The sequence below is a fragment of the Piliocolobus tephrosceles genome, chromosome 15 (genome assembly GCF_002776525.5).
Source record: "Piliocolobus tephrosceles isolate RC106 chromosome 15, ASM277652v3, whole genome shotgun sequence".
NCBI classification, from domain to species: Eukaryota; Metazoa; Chordata; class Mammalia; order Primates; family Cercopithecidae; genus Piliocolobus; species Piliocolobus tephrosceles.
In genome coordinates this window covers 26,152,263-26,170,667 of record NC_045448.1, presented here as the reverse complement: position 1 = coordinate 26,170,667, position 18,405 = coordinate 26,152,263, and the positions used below count along the sequence as shown (strand labels likewise).

Here is an 18,405-nt window from a genome sequence, read left to right as displayed (position 1 = left end):
CACTGCAAGCTCCGCCTTTCGGGTTCACGCCATTCTCCTGCCTCAGCCTCCCGAGTAGCTGGGACTACAGGTGCCCGCCACCTTGCCTGGCTAGTTTTTTTGTATTTTTTAGTAGAGACGGGGTTTCACCGGGTTAGCCAGGATGGTCTCGATCTCCTGACCTCGTGATCCGCCCGTCTCAGCCTCCCAAAGTGCTGGGATTACAGGCTTGAGCCACCGCGCCCGGCCTCTCTCATACATTTTCTTATACCAACATGCACATTAATCTTTTTTCAGTCAGATACACATTGTGTTTACAACCACTTAAGGCAAAAACACCCAAAGAAAGATTGGTAGTTGCACCACACAGACATACCCATAAACAGATGTATTTATGCAGGAGGACATATATCTCTATCTATATGAATTACACATGCAGACTGCAACTAGCTTAAAACATGGTTAATTTTCCCAAGGTACTAACACAGAGAGGTGCATTTAGAACAAGGTTTCTCAACTTCGGCCATACAGACATTTTGGGTCCGCATTCTTCTTGTACCCAAGTTGTGATAACCAAAAATATCTCCACAAATTGACAAATATAAAACTGTCCTTGACTGAGAATCCCAGATTTAGAGATCAATGTCTATCATTAAATAGAAACAACAAATACTTTAAAAGAATGTTAAAGTTTAGTAATAATGAAACCATTCAGAAACCAATATATGTTTCACAAGTAAAAGCCTCAAAGTTCTTCTGTTATTTGACTAGTAACATGAGAACCTGTTAATTTTTTTCCTTTTTCCTTTTTTTATTTAAAAGCACTAATTTGCCCAGGAGGTCTGGGCTATAGTGGGCTGTGTTCACACCACTGCACTCCAGCCTGGGAAACAGTGAAACCCGGTCTCAAAAAAAAAGGGGGGAGGAGGGGACATTACTTCGTAAAAATTGGAGCTAAAAGAACATCTTTTTGGCCAGGTGTGGTGGCTCACACCTGTAATCCCAGCACTTTGGGAGCCTGAGGAGGACAGATCATGAGGTTAGGAGTTCGAGACTGGCCTGACCAACATGGTGAAACCCCGTCTCTACTACAAACACAAAAATTAGCCAGGTGTGGTGGCACATGCCTGTAATCCCAGCTACTCAGGAGGCTGAGGCAGGAGAACCACTTGAATCTGGGAGGTGGAGTTTGTGCAGTGAGCTGAGATTGTGCCACTGCATTCCAGCCTGGGTGACAGAACAAGACTCTGTCTCAAAAAAAAGAACATCTTTTTATATCTATTAGAGAAATAATCTGAGACTTGGGTTTCCTAAGGATTTGTCCTTCCTAAGCTATCTGGTCCAAAGTACCTTTCTCTAAATACCCCTATAGCCAAGGTAGTTATGTTCCCCAGCTACCCAAAGTAAATTAAGATATATGATCTGTCTTTAATTGGAATCCACTGCACTTTTTGTATCAGTCCCATCCTTCTCTGGGTAACTTCTCATCTCCTCAGGTCTCAGTTTAAAGTCGCTCCTCTCACCTCCCAGGCTATGTTAGGTACTTATTTTATTTACATGTTAACAATTTTGTACTTTCTCCTTTTTTTTTTTTTGAGACCGGAGTCTTGCTCTGTTGCCCAGGCTGGAGTGCAGTGGCACCATCTTGGCTCACTGCAAGCTCCGCTTCCTGGGTTCACGCCATTCTCCTGCCCCAGCCTCCTGAGTAGCTGGGACTACAGGCGCCCACCACCACGACCGGCTAATTTTTTTTGTATTTTTAGTAGAGACGGGGTTTCACCGTGTTAGCCAGGATGGTCTCAATCTCCTGATCTCATGATCCGCCCGCCTCAGCCTCCCCAAGTGCTGGGATTACAAGCATGAGCCACCGCAGCTGGCCCTTCCCAACTCTTAACACTAAATAGGGGGTCATTTATGTTGTTCATGCTGTATCTCCAGTCTAGTTCTAAAACACTGATCCCAAGAGTTGTCCCTTGAGGTAAAGTTTCACCTCAACAAGTTTCAAAACCTTCATATTATAACTCCTCCTCTTGGACATTCGCAACACACTAAAGCATACAAAAATTGCATAATAAAAATACCTATTTAACTTATTCGTCCATAGAACATCATATGCCAAGTAATACTACTAAAAAGTAGAACACGCTTCAGAAAACACAGATTTAAGAGTATATAAGCAAGGTCATGTTACTAAAAAACGTCAGGAGCAGGATTCTAACTATTGTGACTTCTTATCTCTATTCCAAGGAACAGAAAACTTGTATTTGTCTCCTTCTGCTAAAGAAATACAAAGAGTGGCACAGTGGCACACACCTGAAGTCCCAGCTAACTCAGGAGGCTTAGACGGAAAGATTGCTTGAGGCCAGGAATTTGAGACCAGCCTCCTGAGCAACACAGCAAGACCCTCTCTCTTAAAAAAAGAAAAAATAAATAAAAGACAAGACAGAAAGAAAGAAAAAAAGAAAAGAAAAGGAAAGAAAAATAAATACAATCTCCTCAGTATCCATGGGGAATGGCTGATTGGTTCCAGGACCCTACTTCCTTTATCAAAAATCCACGCATACTCAAGTACTGCAGCCAGCCCTGTGAAACAGACATATATACAAAGAAGGACCCACACCACCCTATATTATATGTGAATGTCAAAATTCGTATTTTCAATCTGCCTTTGGTAGAAAAAAATGTATATTAAGTGGACCTGTGAATCAGGCATGTTGTCCTAGCTATTAGGAAGGCTGAGATGGGAGAATTACTGGAGCTCAGGGTTTCAAGACCAGCCTGGGCAACATGGTGAGACACATATCTCAAAAATATTTTTTAATTAAAAAATAATAACAACCAGTGGGGCGCAGTGGCTCACGCCTGTAATCCCAGCACTCTGGGAGGCCGAGACAGGTGGATCACAAAGTCAGGAGTTTAAGACCAACCACCCTGACCAACATGGTGAAACCCCGTCTCTACTAAAAAATACAAAAAAAAACTAGCCGGGAGTGGCGGCACGCATCTGTAGTCCCAGCTACTCAGGAGGCTGAGGCAGAATAATCACTTAAACCAGGGAGGCGGAGGTTGCAGTGAGCCAAGTTCATGCCACTGAGCTCCAGCCTGGGTGACAGAGCGAAACTCCGTCTCAAAGTAATAACAACCCTACCTGTGTAGTTCAAACCCACATTGTTCAAGGGTCAACTGTAATTGTAAGGCAAGGTGTTAAAGCTCAATTCAGTTTTTTAAAAAATAACAGTTTTATTGAGTTTATAATTCACATATCATAAAATTCACCCTGTAAAAATATACAATTCAGTGTTTTTTAGTTATTTACAAGGCAGTTCTATTATCACCACTACTAACTTTAGAATATTTTTATCATTCCCCTATAAACCTGTACTCATAGCAATCACTCTTTTCTCTCCAAACATCACGCCCAGCCCCTGGCAATCATGAATCTACTTTCTGTGTCTATGTTTTTGTCAATTTGGGGCATTTCATTTAAAGGGAATCATACAAGGCCTTTTATGTCTGGCTTCTTTCATAATGTTTTCAAGGTGCACCCACATTGTACCATGTATCAGTACTTCTGCTTTTTAATGGCTAATACTCCATTATATGAATGTACACATTCATCCATCAGTTGATGGATGTTTGGGTTGTTTCTATTTTTTTTGGCTATTGTGAATAATGCTGCTATAAATACTTGTGTACACCTTTTGTGGATATATATTGTTAATTCTCTTGGGTAAATACCTAGGAACAGAATTGTTGGTGATAAGGTAACTGTATGTTTAACATTCTGAGAACTGCCAAAATATCTTCCAAACCAGCTGCATCATTCTACAGTTCTACCAGCAATATATGAGGGTTACAATTTCTCTACATCTTTGTCAACACTTGTTAGAGTCTGCCCTCCTTTCTTCCATTCTGTGGGTTGGCTTTTTTACTTTCTAAATGGTAGAACCGTCAAAGCACAAAGGTTTTAAATTTGATGTAGCCCAATTTATCCATTTCTTTTCTTTTGCCACTTCATGGCTTTGGATCTTACATGTCGGTTCATGATTCTTTTTTTGGGGGGACAGAGTCTCACTCTGTCGCCCAGGCTGGAATGTAGTAGTGCAATCATGGTTCACTGCAGCCTCGACCTCCTTGGGCTCAAGTGATCCCACCTCAGTCTCCCAGGTAGCTGGAACTACAGGTGCATGCCACCATACCCGGCTAATTTTTTTTTTTTTTTTTTGTATATTTTTGTAGAGATGGGGTTTCACCATGTTGCCCAGGCTGGTCTCAAACTCCTGGGCTCCAGCAACCCACCCACCTTGGCCTCCCAAAGTGTTGGGATTACAGATGGGGTCACCGTGCCCAATCTTCATGATCCATTTTGAGTTAACTTTTCTGTATGGTATGAAGTAGGTGTCTAACTTTCATTCTTCCACACAAGGATAGCCAGTTTCCCCGGAACCATTTGTTGGAAAGACTATTCTTTTGCCCACTGAATTGTCCATGCATCTTGTTAAAAGTCAACTGACCATATATGCAAGAGTTTATTTTTAGACTCTCAATACTATTCAATTAATCTTTATGACTATCCTTATGTCAGTATCACAATGTCTTGATTACTGTGGCTTGGTGGTTAAGTTTTAAAACCAGAAAGTGTAAGTCTTACAACTTTGTACTTCCTTTTCAAGATTATTTTGGCTACTCTGGGTCCCTTGCCTGTCTATATTAGTTTTAGGGTCAATTTGTCAATTTCCATACCCCTATGGAATTTTAAAAAAGGGAATTGGGATTTTGATAAGGATTGCACTGAATCTGTAGATCACTTTGGGTAGTAATGCCATCTTAATATTGTCTTCCAATTCACAACTACAGGCTATCTAATTGTTTAGATCTTTAATTTCTTTCAACAATATTTTGCGGTTTTCTGTGTACAAGTCTTATACTCTTTTGGTTAAATTTACTCCTAAGTAATTTTTCCCTTTGATATTATTACAAATGGAATTTTATTATCAATGTAATTTTTAGGTTATTGCTAGCGTATGGAAACAAAGCTGATTTTTTTATCTTGATCTCATTTCTTGTAACCTTGCTGAACTCATTTATTAGTTCTAAGAGTTTTCTGGGTATATGTTTGTGGATTTTTAAGGATTTTCTATATAAAATATTCTACCATTTATAAATAGTTGTTTCATTCTGGATGGCTCTTTTCTTTTTTTCTTTTTTCTTTTTTTTTTTTTAGCTCTGGCTGGAATCTCAGTATAGTGTTGAACAGAAGTGGCCAGAGCAGATATTCTTGCCACGTTCTTGATCTTAGGGGACAGGTATGATAATAGCTGTGGTATTTTTATAGATGTCACTTACAGGATTAAGGAAGTTCTTTGCTATTCCTAGTTTGTTGACTTTTTTTTGAGACAGAGTCTTGCTCTGTTGCCCAGGCTGAAGCACAATGGCACGATCTCAGCTTACTGCAATCTCCACCTCCTGGGTTCAAGCGATTCTCCTACCTCAGCCTTCTGAGTAGCTGGGATTACAGGCGTTTGCCATCACACGTGGCTGATTTTTATATTTTTAGTAGAGATGAGGTTTCACCATGTTAGCCAGGCTGGTCTCGAACTCCTTACCTCAGGTGATCCACTCACCTCGGCCTCCCAAAGTGCTGGGATTTACAGGCATGAGCCACTGCGCCCAGCCGAATGCTTTAATCATAAAAGAATGCTGGATTTTGTCAAATGCTTTTTCTGTGTGAACTGAGATAATTGTATAGTTTTGTCCTTTATTGATATGGTATATTACATTGACAGGTTTTGACCCTGGCATTCCTGGGTAAAGTTCCTCTTTATCATGTTATATAATCCTTTAATATGTCAGAGAAACAAGATTTTCTTTTTCTTTTTTTTTGAGACGGAGTTGCATTCTGCTGCCCAAGATGGAATGCAGTGCTGCAATCTTGGCTCACTGCAGCCTCCTCCGCCTCCTGTGTTCAAGTGATTCTCCTACCTTGGCCTGCTAAATTGCTGAGACTCTCCAGGTGACCACGATCATGTCCACCTAATTTTTTTGGGTTTTTCATAGAGACAGGGTTTCACCATGTCGACCAGACTGGTTTCAAACTCCTGACCTCAGGTGATCCGCCTGCCTCGGCCTCCCAGAGTGCTGGGATTACAGGCATAAGCCACCACACCCGGCCAAGATCTGTGTATCTTTAATTATTAAAAAATAATAAGCTTCTCCTAAAGATTTATTGTAGCAACAAAAAAGTGGCTATGAGCCCTTAGGATTGCTACCCTTAGGGGTATTATCTAATACTGGTTTAAGACTTGGTCTTTGTGTATCTGGCCAAAACTTGCTTCAAAGAGTTACTCTCAATGAAACTCAAAGCCTAGAAGGTAGCAATAAGGCATGAAAAACAACTCTTAACAAGAAGCCACCTATGCTGTAGCAAAGAAATAGACATGCTTTGATACGTAACTTTAACTTATAAAAAGTGACATCAGGCTGGGCGCGGTGGTTCACACCTGCAATCCTAGCACTTCAGAAGGCCAAGGTGGGCAGATCACTTGAGGCCAGGAGTTCAAGACCAGCCTGGCCAACATGGCGAGACCACTATCTCTATTACAAATACAAAAATTAGCCGGGTGTGGTGGTGCATATCTGTAATTCCAGCTACTTAAGACACTGAGACACAAGAATCACTTGAACCCAGAAAGCAGAGATTGCAGAGAGCCAAGATCGTGCTACTGTACTCCAGTCTGGGTGATGAAGTGAGACTCTATCTCAAAAAAACCCAAAATAGGCCGGGCGCGGTGGCTCAAGCCTATAACCCCAGCACTTTGGGAGGCCGAGACGGGCAGATCACAAGGTCAGGAGATCGAGACCATCCTGGCTAACACGGTGAAACCCCGTCTTCACTAAAAATATACAAAAAACTAGCTGGGTGTGGTGGCAGGTACCTGTAGTTCCAGCTACTTGGGAGGCTGAGGCAGGAGAATGGCATAAACACGGGAGGTGGAGCTTGCAGTGAGCTGAGATCCGGCCACTGCCCCCCCGCCGGGGGAAAAAGGGGGAACCCTTTTCCAAAAAAAAAAAAAAAAAAAAAAAAACCCAAAGCACAGAAAAAACCCAACATTTTCACATGCAATGGAACTATTTTCTTAGGTTTTTACTGTATTAGCATTCCATATATTTCAAAATGCCTAGAAGCAATATTATATTTCTGTAACATGAAGAATAAAGTTTTTAAAAATTACTACTGGATATTTCATTCATTCAATAGAAATTTATTAAGAAAAAATTCATTTCCAGAAAGTCATTGTAAAACCACTGGTAGCTTCTATTTGGGGTCATTTTATAAGATGGCTATATAGAGTTTTGGAGTAATTTACTAATTGTCTTGAATGGGGCTCTAGATAGACTGCCCAAAAACTTAAGAAAAACATAGGCAAATAACAACATTAACTTCTTCTGTTTTTTTGAGATGGAGTCTCGCTCTGTTGCCCAGGCTAGAGTGCAGTGGTGCGATCTTGGTTCACTGTAACGTCTACCTCCCGGGTTCAAGAGATTCTCCTGCCTTGGCTTCTCGAGTAGCTGGGACGACAGGCACGCGCCACCATGCTCAGCTAATTTTTGTAATTTTTAGTAGTGACAGGGTTTTACTATGTTGGCCAGGCTGGTCTTGAGCTCCTGACTTCAGGTGATCCTCCCGCCTCAGCCTCCCAAAGTGCTGGGATTACAGGCATGAAGCCACCATGTCCGGCCAACATTAACTTTTAGAAAATAGAAATACTTCAGTAATAATTACTTCAACAGTACATTATATCTTGAAGATCAACTGGAATATTTATTCTTCCTAACCAAGCACACAAATGTGTGTTCATGAAGGGTTTATACAATTTCTAGGTCTTACCTCATCTATGTTTCTAAGCCATTTGCTGATGTTTTCAAAACTTTTACCATTGGTGATGTCATATACTAGCATGATACCCATTGCGCCTCTGTAGTAGGAGGTTGTGATGGTGTGAAATCGCTCCTGGCCTGCTGTATCCCTGAAATAAACAGCCAACAATTTCTATTAAGCATTTTGATATTACTACGTTTCACATAAAGGACAAAACAAGAATAAAATAGTTTTTCCTAAGTATATATAAAAAATTTTTAGTTGAAGGGAATTAATAACCTACTCATACTGGATGAAAATCTAAAAGGCAAAACAGTAGGAAGTGACACATAAAACTCAAGGTTATTGAATAAGCACTAGTGAACACCAGAAAAACTCTTTTCATTTTGTTTAATAATTTAGTTCCATAATGTAACACAAAAGCAGTTAGGATTTTTAGAACATTAGAGAACTATACCATAGTATAGTCACATTTACATTTAGAATCATTAACCAAAAGTTGTAAAGATAACCTCACTTATAAATAAGATAGAAATGTAAATAGTAGTATTTTCCATTATTTAATGCTTAAAGCCAAAGGTGTAAGATATATTTTGCTCCTGTAACTATGCCCTCTCATTTGTATCATTATTTTGCTCTTTTATGGATCATCTCATCAGCGTACGAACATGTTTTAGTATCTTTTTTTTAAAAAGCAAAAATAAGGTCAGGCGCAGTGGCTCACGCTTGTAATCCCAGCACTTTGGGAGGCTGAGGCGGGCAGATCACTTAAGGTCAGGAGTTCAAGAACAGCCTGGCCAACAAGGTGAAACTCCATCTGTACTAAAAATACAAAAATTAGCCAGGCATGGTGGCTGTAATCCCACCTACTCGGGAGGCTGAGGTAAGAGAACTGCTTGAACTCGGGAGGTGCAGGTTGCAGTGAGCCGAGACGGTGCCACTGCACTCCAGCTTGGGTGACAGAGTGAGACTCTGTCTCAAAAAAAATAAATAAATAAAATAAAGCAAAAAACCCCAATCTCAACCTTACATCTCTCCAACTACCCCTGTTCCTCTTTTGAGTTAATATTTTTAAAACTTTTATTTTGAAATAATTATAGCCTTACAGGAAGTTGCAAAACTGTGCAGAGAGGTCCTGGGTGCCTTTCACCCAGCTTTTCCTAATGATAACATCTTATATAACTGCAGCATAATAGCAAAACCAGAAAAGAGACACTGGATACAATCTACAGACCTTATTAATATTTCAGTTTTTTTTTTACATGCACTTATTTGTGTGTGTATATATAGTTCTCTATGATTACATGTACAGATTTGTATAACTACCACAACAAACAAGATAAAAAACTATTACATCACCTCTTTACTCTCCATAGTCCCTAAACTCTGATCAATAATCTGTTTTCTATGTTTATATTTTTTTCATTTCCAGAATGTTACATAAGTGGAATTATGTAGTATGCTACCTGTTGAAATTGGCATTTGACACTTCTTTCACCACAATGCTCTTGAGGTCCTCTCCAAGTTTTTGCACGTAATCCTGGTCTGTCCCATTCCATTGCTGAGTAGCAACAGGGTTTCACCATGTTGGCCATTGCTGAGTAGCAATGGAATGGGACAATTCTATGAGTAGCAATTCTATGGAATGTATGTACCACAATTTGTTTAATCATTCACCCATGGAAGGACATTCAGGGTTGTTTCCAGTTCTTGGCTATAACAAAGTTCTAAAAATATTCATTTATAGGTTTCTATGTGGACATAACTTTTCATTTCTTTGAAATAAATGCCCAGGAATGTTATTTATGGGTAATATGGTAAGTGTGTAAGAAACTGGCCAACTTTTTCCAGAATGGCTCTATCACTTGACATTTGCACTAGCAACATATAAAAGATCCAGTTTCTCTGTATCCTCACCAGCATTTGATGCTGTCACTATTTTTTATTTCTGTAGTTCTAAGAGGGCATATAGCATTATTTCATTATCACATTAATTTGTGTTTCCCTGTGGCTAAGATGGTGAACATTTTTTCATGTGTTTAGTTGCCATTAACACATGCTGTTGGGTGAAATGTCTGGGTTTTTTTTTTTTTTTTTTTTTTTTTGTCCTTTTTTTTATTGGATTTTTTGTTTTTTGTTTTTGGGTTTTTTTTTTTTTTTTTGAGATGGAGTTTTGATCTTGCTGCCCAGGCTGCAATGGTGCAGTCTTGGCTCACTCCAACCTCTGCCTCCTGGGTTCAAGTGATTCTCCTGCTTCAGATGGGATTACAGGCACCCACCACCACACCCAGCCAATTGTTATATTTTTAGTAGAGATGGGGTTTCACCATGTTGGCCAGGCTCGTGTCGAACTCCTGACCTCAGGTGATCAGCCCTCCTCGGCCTCCCAAAGTGCTGAGATTACAGGAGTGAGCCACTGTGCCTGGCCTGGATTGTCAGTTTTTTGTCTTTTTACTGTTCACTTTTGAAAGTTCTTTTTAGACAGAAGTCCTTTGTCAGATACATTGGCTTGTAAATATTTTCTCCAAGTCTGTAGCTAGTCTTTTCAGTCCCTTGACAGGGTATCTTGTAGAAAGGAAGCTTTTAATTTTCTGAAAGTCTAATTAATTTACTGATTTTTTTTCTTTTACAGATCATGTGTTTAGTGTAGTGTCTAAGAATTCTTCACCTAGTCTTGTTTTTTCTTGAAACAGGGTCGCTCTGTCGCCCAGGCTGGAGTGTAGTGGCATGATCTCAGCTCACTGCAACCTCGGCCTCCCAGGTTCGAGAGATTCTCCTACCTCAGCCTCTGAAATAGCTGAGACCTCAAGTGATCAGCCCTCCTCGGCCTCCCAAAGTGCTGAGATTACAGGCATGAGCCACTGTGCCTGGCCACCTTATGGTTTTATTAAACCAATAGTACATTTTGAGTTAATTTCAAATAGGACATTTTCATGAATGTTCTATTGCTCTAGCACCGTTTGCTGGAAATGTCGAAGTAATAACCTTCCTCCATTGAATTGCTTTTGTACCTTTGTCAAAAATCTGCAGGCCACACCATAGTTCAATCTGTGTCTGGGTTCTTTATTCTGTTGCTATCTCCTACGTGTCTAGGCCTCCTCCATTACCATACTATCTTGGATTACTGTGGCTAAATAGTTTTAAAACCAGGTAGATTGATTCTTCCCACTTATTTTACTTTGTCAAAACGGTTTTAGCTATCCTAGCCTTCCCATATAAATACTAGGATAAGCTTGTCTATATTTACATAAAAATTTTCCCAGCAAATTTCTTTAAAGAGTTTTCTCTAGTTGCTGTTTTCCCACTTTCAGTCCTTAACTGATTCTAATAGGATAGCTATTACTGATTACTGTACCAAAACTCCTTTTCAGAAGGTCTCTAATAACCTGGATGCCAAATCCAATAGCTATTTCCTTTTTATATATCATCGACCTCTTAATGACAGGGATACGTTCTGAGAATTCCATCATTAGACTATGTCATCATTGTGCACACATCATAGAGTGTACTTATGCAACCCTAAATGAATATAGCCTACAACATACCTGCACTATATAGTATTGCTCCCAAGCTACAAACCTGTAGAGTATGTGCCTATACTGAATAGAGGAGACAACTGTAACACAGTTAAGTATTTGTGTATCTAAATATGGCTAAACACAGAAGAGGTACAGTAAAAATGTGATATTATAATATTGATAGGACAACCACTGTGTATGCGGTCATCGACTAAAATACCATTATGCACTGTCTGACTGCATCTTAATCACTAAGCAGGATTCTACACAGTTGACTGCATTCTCTTTTCTTTTTTTTTCCCCGAGACAGAGTCTCACAGAGGGCAGTGGCACGATCTCAGCATACTGCATCCTCCGCCTCCTGGGTTCAAGTGATTCTCCTGCCTCACCCTCCCAAGTAGCTGGGATTACACCATGCCCAGCTAATTTTAATATTTTTAGTAGAGATGGGGTTTCACCATGTTGGCCAGGTTGGTTTCAAACTCCTGACCTCAGGTGATCCTCCTGCCTCGGCCTCCCAAAGCACTGGGATTACAGGTGTGAGCCACTGCGTCCAGCCAACTGCATTCTCTTGTTGTAACACTTTATTCTCATGACTCTTTGGATAAGTTTCTGGTCTTCATTCTAAGTCACTGGCTGCTTGTTCACAGTACCTTTTGTTGGCATTCTAAGATTCAGAGAGGATGAACTGCCGTTCTCCACACACCAGCCAGAGTGATCTTCTTTAAACGTATGTTTGATCACATTATTCTGCTTAAAACTTCTAATATCTTCATTGGGAAAACAATAGGCTTTCCAACAAATGGTGCTGGAACAACTGAATATATCCATGCAAAAGAAGGAAGTTGGACCTCTACCCCAAACCATATATAAAAATTACCCCAAAACAGCTGGGCGCGATGGCTCATGCCTGTAATCCCAGCACTTTGGGAGGCCGAGGCAGGTGGATCACGAGATCAGGAGATTGAGACCATCCTGGCTAACAGTGAAACCCTGTCTCTACTAAAAATACAAAAAATTAGCCGGGCGTGGTGGCGGGCACCTGTAGTCCCAGCTACTCGGGAGGCTGAGGCAGCAGAATGGCATGAACCCGGGAGGCAGAGCTTGCAGTGAGCCGAGATAGCACCACTGCACTCCAGCCTGGGCGACAGAGCAAGACTCCATCTCAAAAAAAAAAAAAAAAAAAAAACTATCTAAAAACAGATCAAGACCTAAATGTAAGAGTTGAACGATAAAAACTCTTAGAAGAAAACATAGGAGTCATCTTCAAATCTTGGATTTGACAACTGTTTCTTAAACATGTCACCAAAGCAGAAACAAGAAAAAACAGGTAAATGGGACATGAAAATTAAAAACTTGTATTTCAGTGAACATTACAAGGTGAAAAGACAACCCACAGAATGGAAGAAACTATTTGCAAACTGTGTATCTGATATGGTACTTGTGTATGCAGAATATACAAAGAACTTACAACTTGACAATAAAAGGACAAATGACCAAACTTAAAAATGAGCAAAAGGGCCGGGCACGGTGGCTCAAGCCTGTAATCCCAGCACTTTGGGAGGCCGAGACGGGCGGATCACGAGGTCAGGAGATCGAGACCATCCTGGCTAACACGGTGAAACTCCGTCTCTACTAAAAAAAAAAAAACAAAAACTAGCCAGGCGAGGTGGCAGGCGCTTGTGGTCCCAGCTGCTCGGGAGGCTGAGGCAGGAGAATGGCATAAACCCGGGAGGTGGAGCTTGCAGTGAGCTGAGATCCGGCCACTGCACTCCAGCCTGGGCGACAGAGCAAAGACTCCGTCTCAAAAACAAAAAATGAGCAAAAGATTTAAACAGGCATTTATCCAAAGAAGATACACAAATGGCCAATAACACTTAAGATGCTCAACATCCTTAGTCATTAGCAAAATGCAAATAAAAACCACAATGAGATACCAACCTAGATCCCCACCACCACAGGATGGCTATGACCCAAAAGACAATAATACACGTTAGTGAGGATGTAGAGAAATTGGGACCCTCATACCCTGTTGGTGACAATGTAAAATGATGCAGCCATGTTAGAAAATAGGTAGTTCTTCAAAATGTTCAACATGGAGTTACCATATGACCCAACAATTCTAGGTATATAACCAAAAGAAATGAAAACTTGTATGTCCACACAAAAACGTAGACGCGAATTAACAGCAACATTATTCATAATGGCCAAAAAGTAGAAACAACTGAAAGGTCCATTACTAATGAACGGATAAATAAAATGTGGTATATCCATACAATGGAGTACTATTCAGCCATAAAAAGAATGAAGTACTGATTCATGTACAACACAGACAGACCCTGATAACCTCATGCTAAGTGAAAGAAATTAGTCACAAAAGACCATATATTATATGATTCCCATCTATTTGAAAAGTCCAGACAAATCAATTTTATACAAAGTTGATTAGTGGTTTCCCTGGACAGGGGGTTAGGAGGATAAAGAATGACAGGCATGGGGTTTCTTTGCAGGGGAGATAAAAATGTTCTAAAATGTTAACGATGGGTGTACAAATTTGTGAATATACTAAAAACTATTAAATTGTTTTAAATGGGTATATTGTACGGTATGGTATGTGAATTATGCATCAAAAAAGTCATTACAAAACAAACTGAAAACATGACTAGGCTTTCCAAAAAAATAAAAGTAAAAACAGAAAACTTCCAGTAAAAACTCATTATAACCAGAATCAATTCCAAACTCTTTATACTGGAGATTACAAAGCCTTACAGTAGTTTAAACCTTTCTCCAGTCCCTATCATTTTGAGGTACTCTTTTCCCTAACCATTAGAAACCATTTTTAAATTCGTAAGTTTGTTCCTACTAAGAGCTTCTGCAAGATCTGTTCCCACTCCCTGCATCTGACTGGATTCTCAATCTTTTCATATCTTAAATGCACTTAGCATGTTCACATATCTGCCATCTATTCCTTTATCTATCAATCCAAATATTAACGGCCAACTATAGGTTGGGCTTTATGCTAGAATATACACAGAACATAGGTTTGGGGTCAGGCTTAAGTTTATCTTCAGGTTCTACCCCTCCCAGCTTAGTGACCTTGAATGTACTTAACCTCCTTGGACCTTAGTAGTAGTAGTTGTTGTTTTCACTTATAAACAATAAGACGGGATAACTAAGAAATATTTTCCATAAAAATATGAAAAGCTGCAATAATTTCACCATGAGACTCAAAATTTCATTCTGTTTGTAAGATGTCCTAATAATGCTCTAAGTCAAGACCATCTTTGCAGATAGATGCTCTATGGTATTAAGAGCTCTCAAGTTAATATTTATCTGTGCTTAAACAGTACTCAAAGCTGCTTCTCAAGGAAAACCCTGGCTTTGCCTGTAGCCTATTTCTATGTAAGTAAAATAAAATGGTTTTTAGCTAAGTGAAAGACCTGGACTTTTTAATCTTAAGAAAATCACAGCCTGACCAGGCACGGTGGCTCACGCCTGTAATCTCAGTACTTTGGGAGGCCAAGGTGTGGGGATCACAAGGTCAGGAGATCGAGACCATACTGGTTAACATGGTGAAACACCCTCTCTACTAAAATTACAAAAAATTAGCCAGGTGTGGTGACAGGCGCCCGTAGTCCCAGCTACTCGGGAGGCTGAGATAGGAGAATGGTGTGAACTCAGGAGGCAGAGCTTGCAAGTGAGCCGAGATAGCGCCACTGCACTCCAGCCTGGGCAACAGAGTGAGACTCCATCTCAAAAATGAAAAGAAAAAAAGAAGAGGAGAGGAGAGGGGAGGGGAGAAAATCACAGCCCTGTCACTTGCTCATTTCATCTCAAAGTATATGGATCCTCCATTCTTTCATCCTAATAGTATTATTAAGCAAGCACTACACACTCGACATTATTCCAGGCACAAGAGATAAAGTTGTAAATGAAATAAAAATTCCTGCCTTAACAAAGTTTATATTCCACTGAAGATAGACAACACATAAATAAAACATTATGGAATGTCAGAGGATTATAAGTGTCAAGGAAACAAAAAGCAGAGCAAGAAAAGAGATTAAGCCTTCTCAGAGAAAATACCAAATGGCAGATCCTGCCACTACTATGGGAGGGCCGGAAGGCGCTAGGGGTCCTGGACTGGGAGACTTCAGGAGTGGTGACTGGGCAAGGGTTGCTGCTGAGGCCTAGGAGCTCGAGGAGGCAAGGACAAGGAATAGTTCCCTGTCACCAAGATGGGCCACCTGATCAAAGACATGTCAATCAAGTTCCTGGAGGAAATCTCTTCTCCCCACCCATCAAGGAGTCTCAGATTGTTCACTTTCTCCTAAGGATGTCCTCAAAGATGAGGTTTTGAAGATTACGCCCATGCAAAAAGAGACCTGTGCTGGCCAGTGGATCAGGTTCAAGGGATTTGTCACAGCCAGGGACAAGAGTCATGTCAGTCTGTGTGTTAGGTGTTTCAAGGAAGTAGCCCCTGCCATCTGCAGGGCCACCATACACTGGCCAACCTCTCCATTTTCCATGTGCAGTGAAGCTACTTGGGGAACAAGATCAGTAAGACCCACAGTTCCTTGCAAGGTAACCACTGCCGCTCTGTGCTGGTGGCCTCATCCCAGTCCCTAGAGGCACTGTCTGCCCCTGTGCCCAAGAAGCTGCTGCTAATGGCCCATATCAATGACTGCTATACCTCCACCAGGAGCTGCACTGCTACCCTAGGCTCCTTTGCCAAAGTCACCTTTAATATTAACTTCAAGACCTACAGCTATCTCATCCCCAACACCTCAAGAAAGACAATATGTTCAATGAGTCTCCCTATCAGGAATTCACTGACCATCTTGTAAGACCCATACCAGAGTCTCCATGAAGAAGACCCAGGCTCCAGTTGTGGCTGCTATGTAGTGCTTTTATACAAGAAAAATACAGTGAATTAATTAGGACTCTTTGAAAAGGGAGGGGGTGTCCAGCCTGGGCAACATGGTAAAAAGTATAGTAAGATCTAGACTTACCCCACTAAAATGTAAGCTTTTGCAGGCAGGGCTCCTATCTGTCTGATTTATGCTTATATTCCTACCACCAACACCTGGCAAATAGACACTCAATAAACATTTATTGACTAAGTGACTTTGGTTGCTTACTGTTTGTATTTCAGTTCTCATCTTAAACATTACCTCTTCAGAGAGGACTTCCCTGAACATTCAATCTAGATCACTTCCTCCCTCATCCTTACCCCATTCTCCATCACTTTACCCTATTCACCTTGCTAGCATTTATCTCACTTTGTGATTATATATTTATGTACTTGTTTGTTCCTGTCCCTATGGGTGGGAGCTCTGACAGGGCAGGTGTCAGCCTGCCTACTTTCAGAAAAGAAAAAAAAAAAATTCTTGAATGAAGAGAAACATAATTTAAGTTCATGGTATTTTGGGTATAGACAAATTGTGTATCTCTGAAGAAATCCAGGTATTCTTAAAATAAAACGCAACATAAGAAATTTGACATCCTAATTTATAAAGTAAGGAATAACTTCATGACGTTACCAAAAAATACACAGTTCTGAAATTTGGGGTCTCTGTCTTGCAGAGTAGATTGATATGCCTCTGGCCTGTTTTGGTTTTGTCAGTGCCCAGACCAAAAATAACTGTCACAGTAACAGCCAGAGTACACAGCTTCCCCAACCCCTAGTGTGGTACTAACAATTAAGGAAATATACCTTTTTAATTCCTAGAAACATATAACTTTTTTTTTGAGACGAAGTCTCGCTGTGTCGCCCAGGCTAGAGTGCAGTGGCCCGATCTCGGCTCACTGCAAGCTCCGCCTCCCGGGTTCACGCCATTCTCCCGCCTCAGCCTCTGAGTAGCTGGGACTACAGGCGCCCGCCACCTCGCCCGGCTAGTTTTTTGTATTTTTAGTAGAGATGGGGTTTCACCGTGTTAGCCAGGATGGTCTTGATCTCCTGACCTCGTGATCCACCTGCCTCGGCCTCCCAAAGTGCTGGGATTACAGGCTTGAGCCACCGCGCCCGGCCAACTTCTTTTTTATAATGTCAGTAGGAAAAGTAGGATTTCACAGCAATTATTGGCTATGTATTACTTTAAGTAAGGAAAATTCTATTGCCATTGTCTTGTAATTTCAGAGACTTGATCTTACTAAGTAGACTGTCAGGGAAGAATTTTTTAATAGCAGAGGATAAGACAGTAGTTTTGAAAACAGGCTTAGAAACCAGTATTGTGCTGACATAAAAAGATACTGTGAACATGTACAATGTTTAATTGTCCCTTCAGATATTTAACACCTCCTTCTGATTACTGGATTTGAGCTGCTGGACTGGATTAGATTTAGGCATATGTGTGCATGCAAACCTAAAAATAATGTCACCAATAAACAAGCAGCTGTGGCTATTTTTACCCCTGGGCAACAGATCATTAGTAAGCCCAGAAATAGTGAGGCAAGGACCCTGTTCCTCATTTGGAAATAAACTATTGATTGCCTTAACAACTGGTGGGGGCTGGTACAATCAGAGTCTGGGCAGAACCCAGGACAGGACTCAGGAAAAGGATAATTTAAAATCAAGGAGCCAGGTCATTCTGTGGGGTAGATACAGTCATGCCGAAAAGTATAGAGTTTGAAATACATAAATGAAAATGGGATCTAGAACGTTTAAAAAAAATTGACCAGGCACAGTGGCTCGTGCCTGTTAAACCCAGCACCTTGGGAGGCTGAGGCAGGCAGATCATAAGGTCAGGAGATCGAGACCATCCTGGCTAACACAACGAAACCCCGTCTCTACTAAAAATACAGAAAAATTAGCCAGGCGTGGTGGCGGGCACCTGTAGTCCCAGCTACTCGGGAGGCTGAGGCAGGAGAAGGGCGTGAACCCGAAAGGTGGAGCTCGCAGTGCGCTGAGATCTGCGCCACTGCACTCCAGCCTGGGTGACAGAGCGAGACTACATCTCAAAAAAAAAAAAAAGCCTTCCCTGAGAGATGCTCTTTGGAACAATAAGTCCTCTAGTGTGGCCTTCAAGATTA

At 40.9% G+C, this 18,405-nt stretch overlaps 1 protein-coding gene across 1 annotated transcript in view; it reads right to left on the bottom strand.

Annotated features, from left to right (window-relative positions):
* The window catches only part of RAB10 (RAB10, member RAS oncogene family), a 107,933-nt gene that overhangs the window by 19,342 nt on the left and 70,186 nt on the right, over positions 1 to 18,405 (bottom strand). The window contains exon 3 of the mRNA XM_023230005.2: positions 7,868 to 8,006. Coding sequence (XP_023085773.1) covers positions 7,868 to 8,006 — 139 coding nt within the window. The remainder of the gene's footprint in view (positions 1 to 7,867; positions 8,007 to 18,405) is intronic.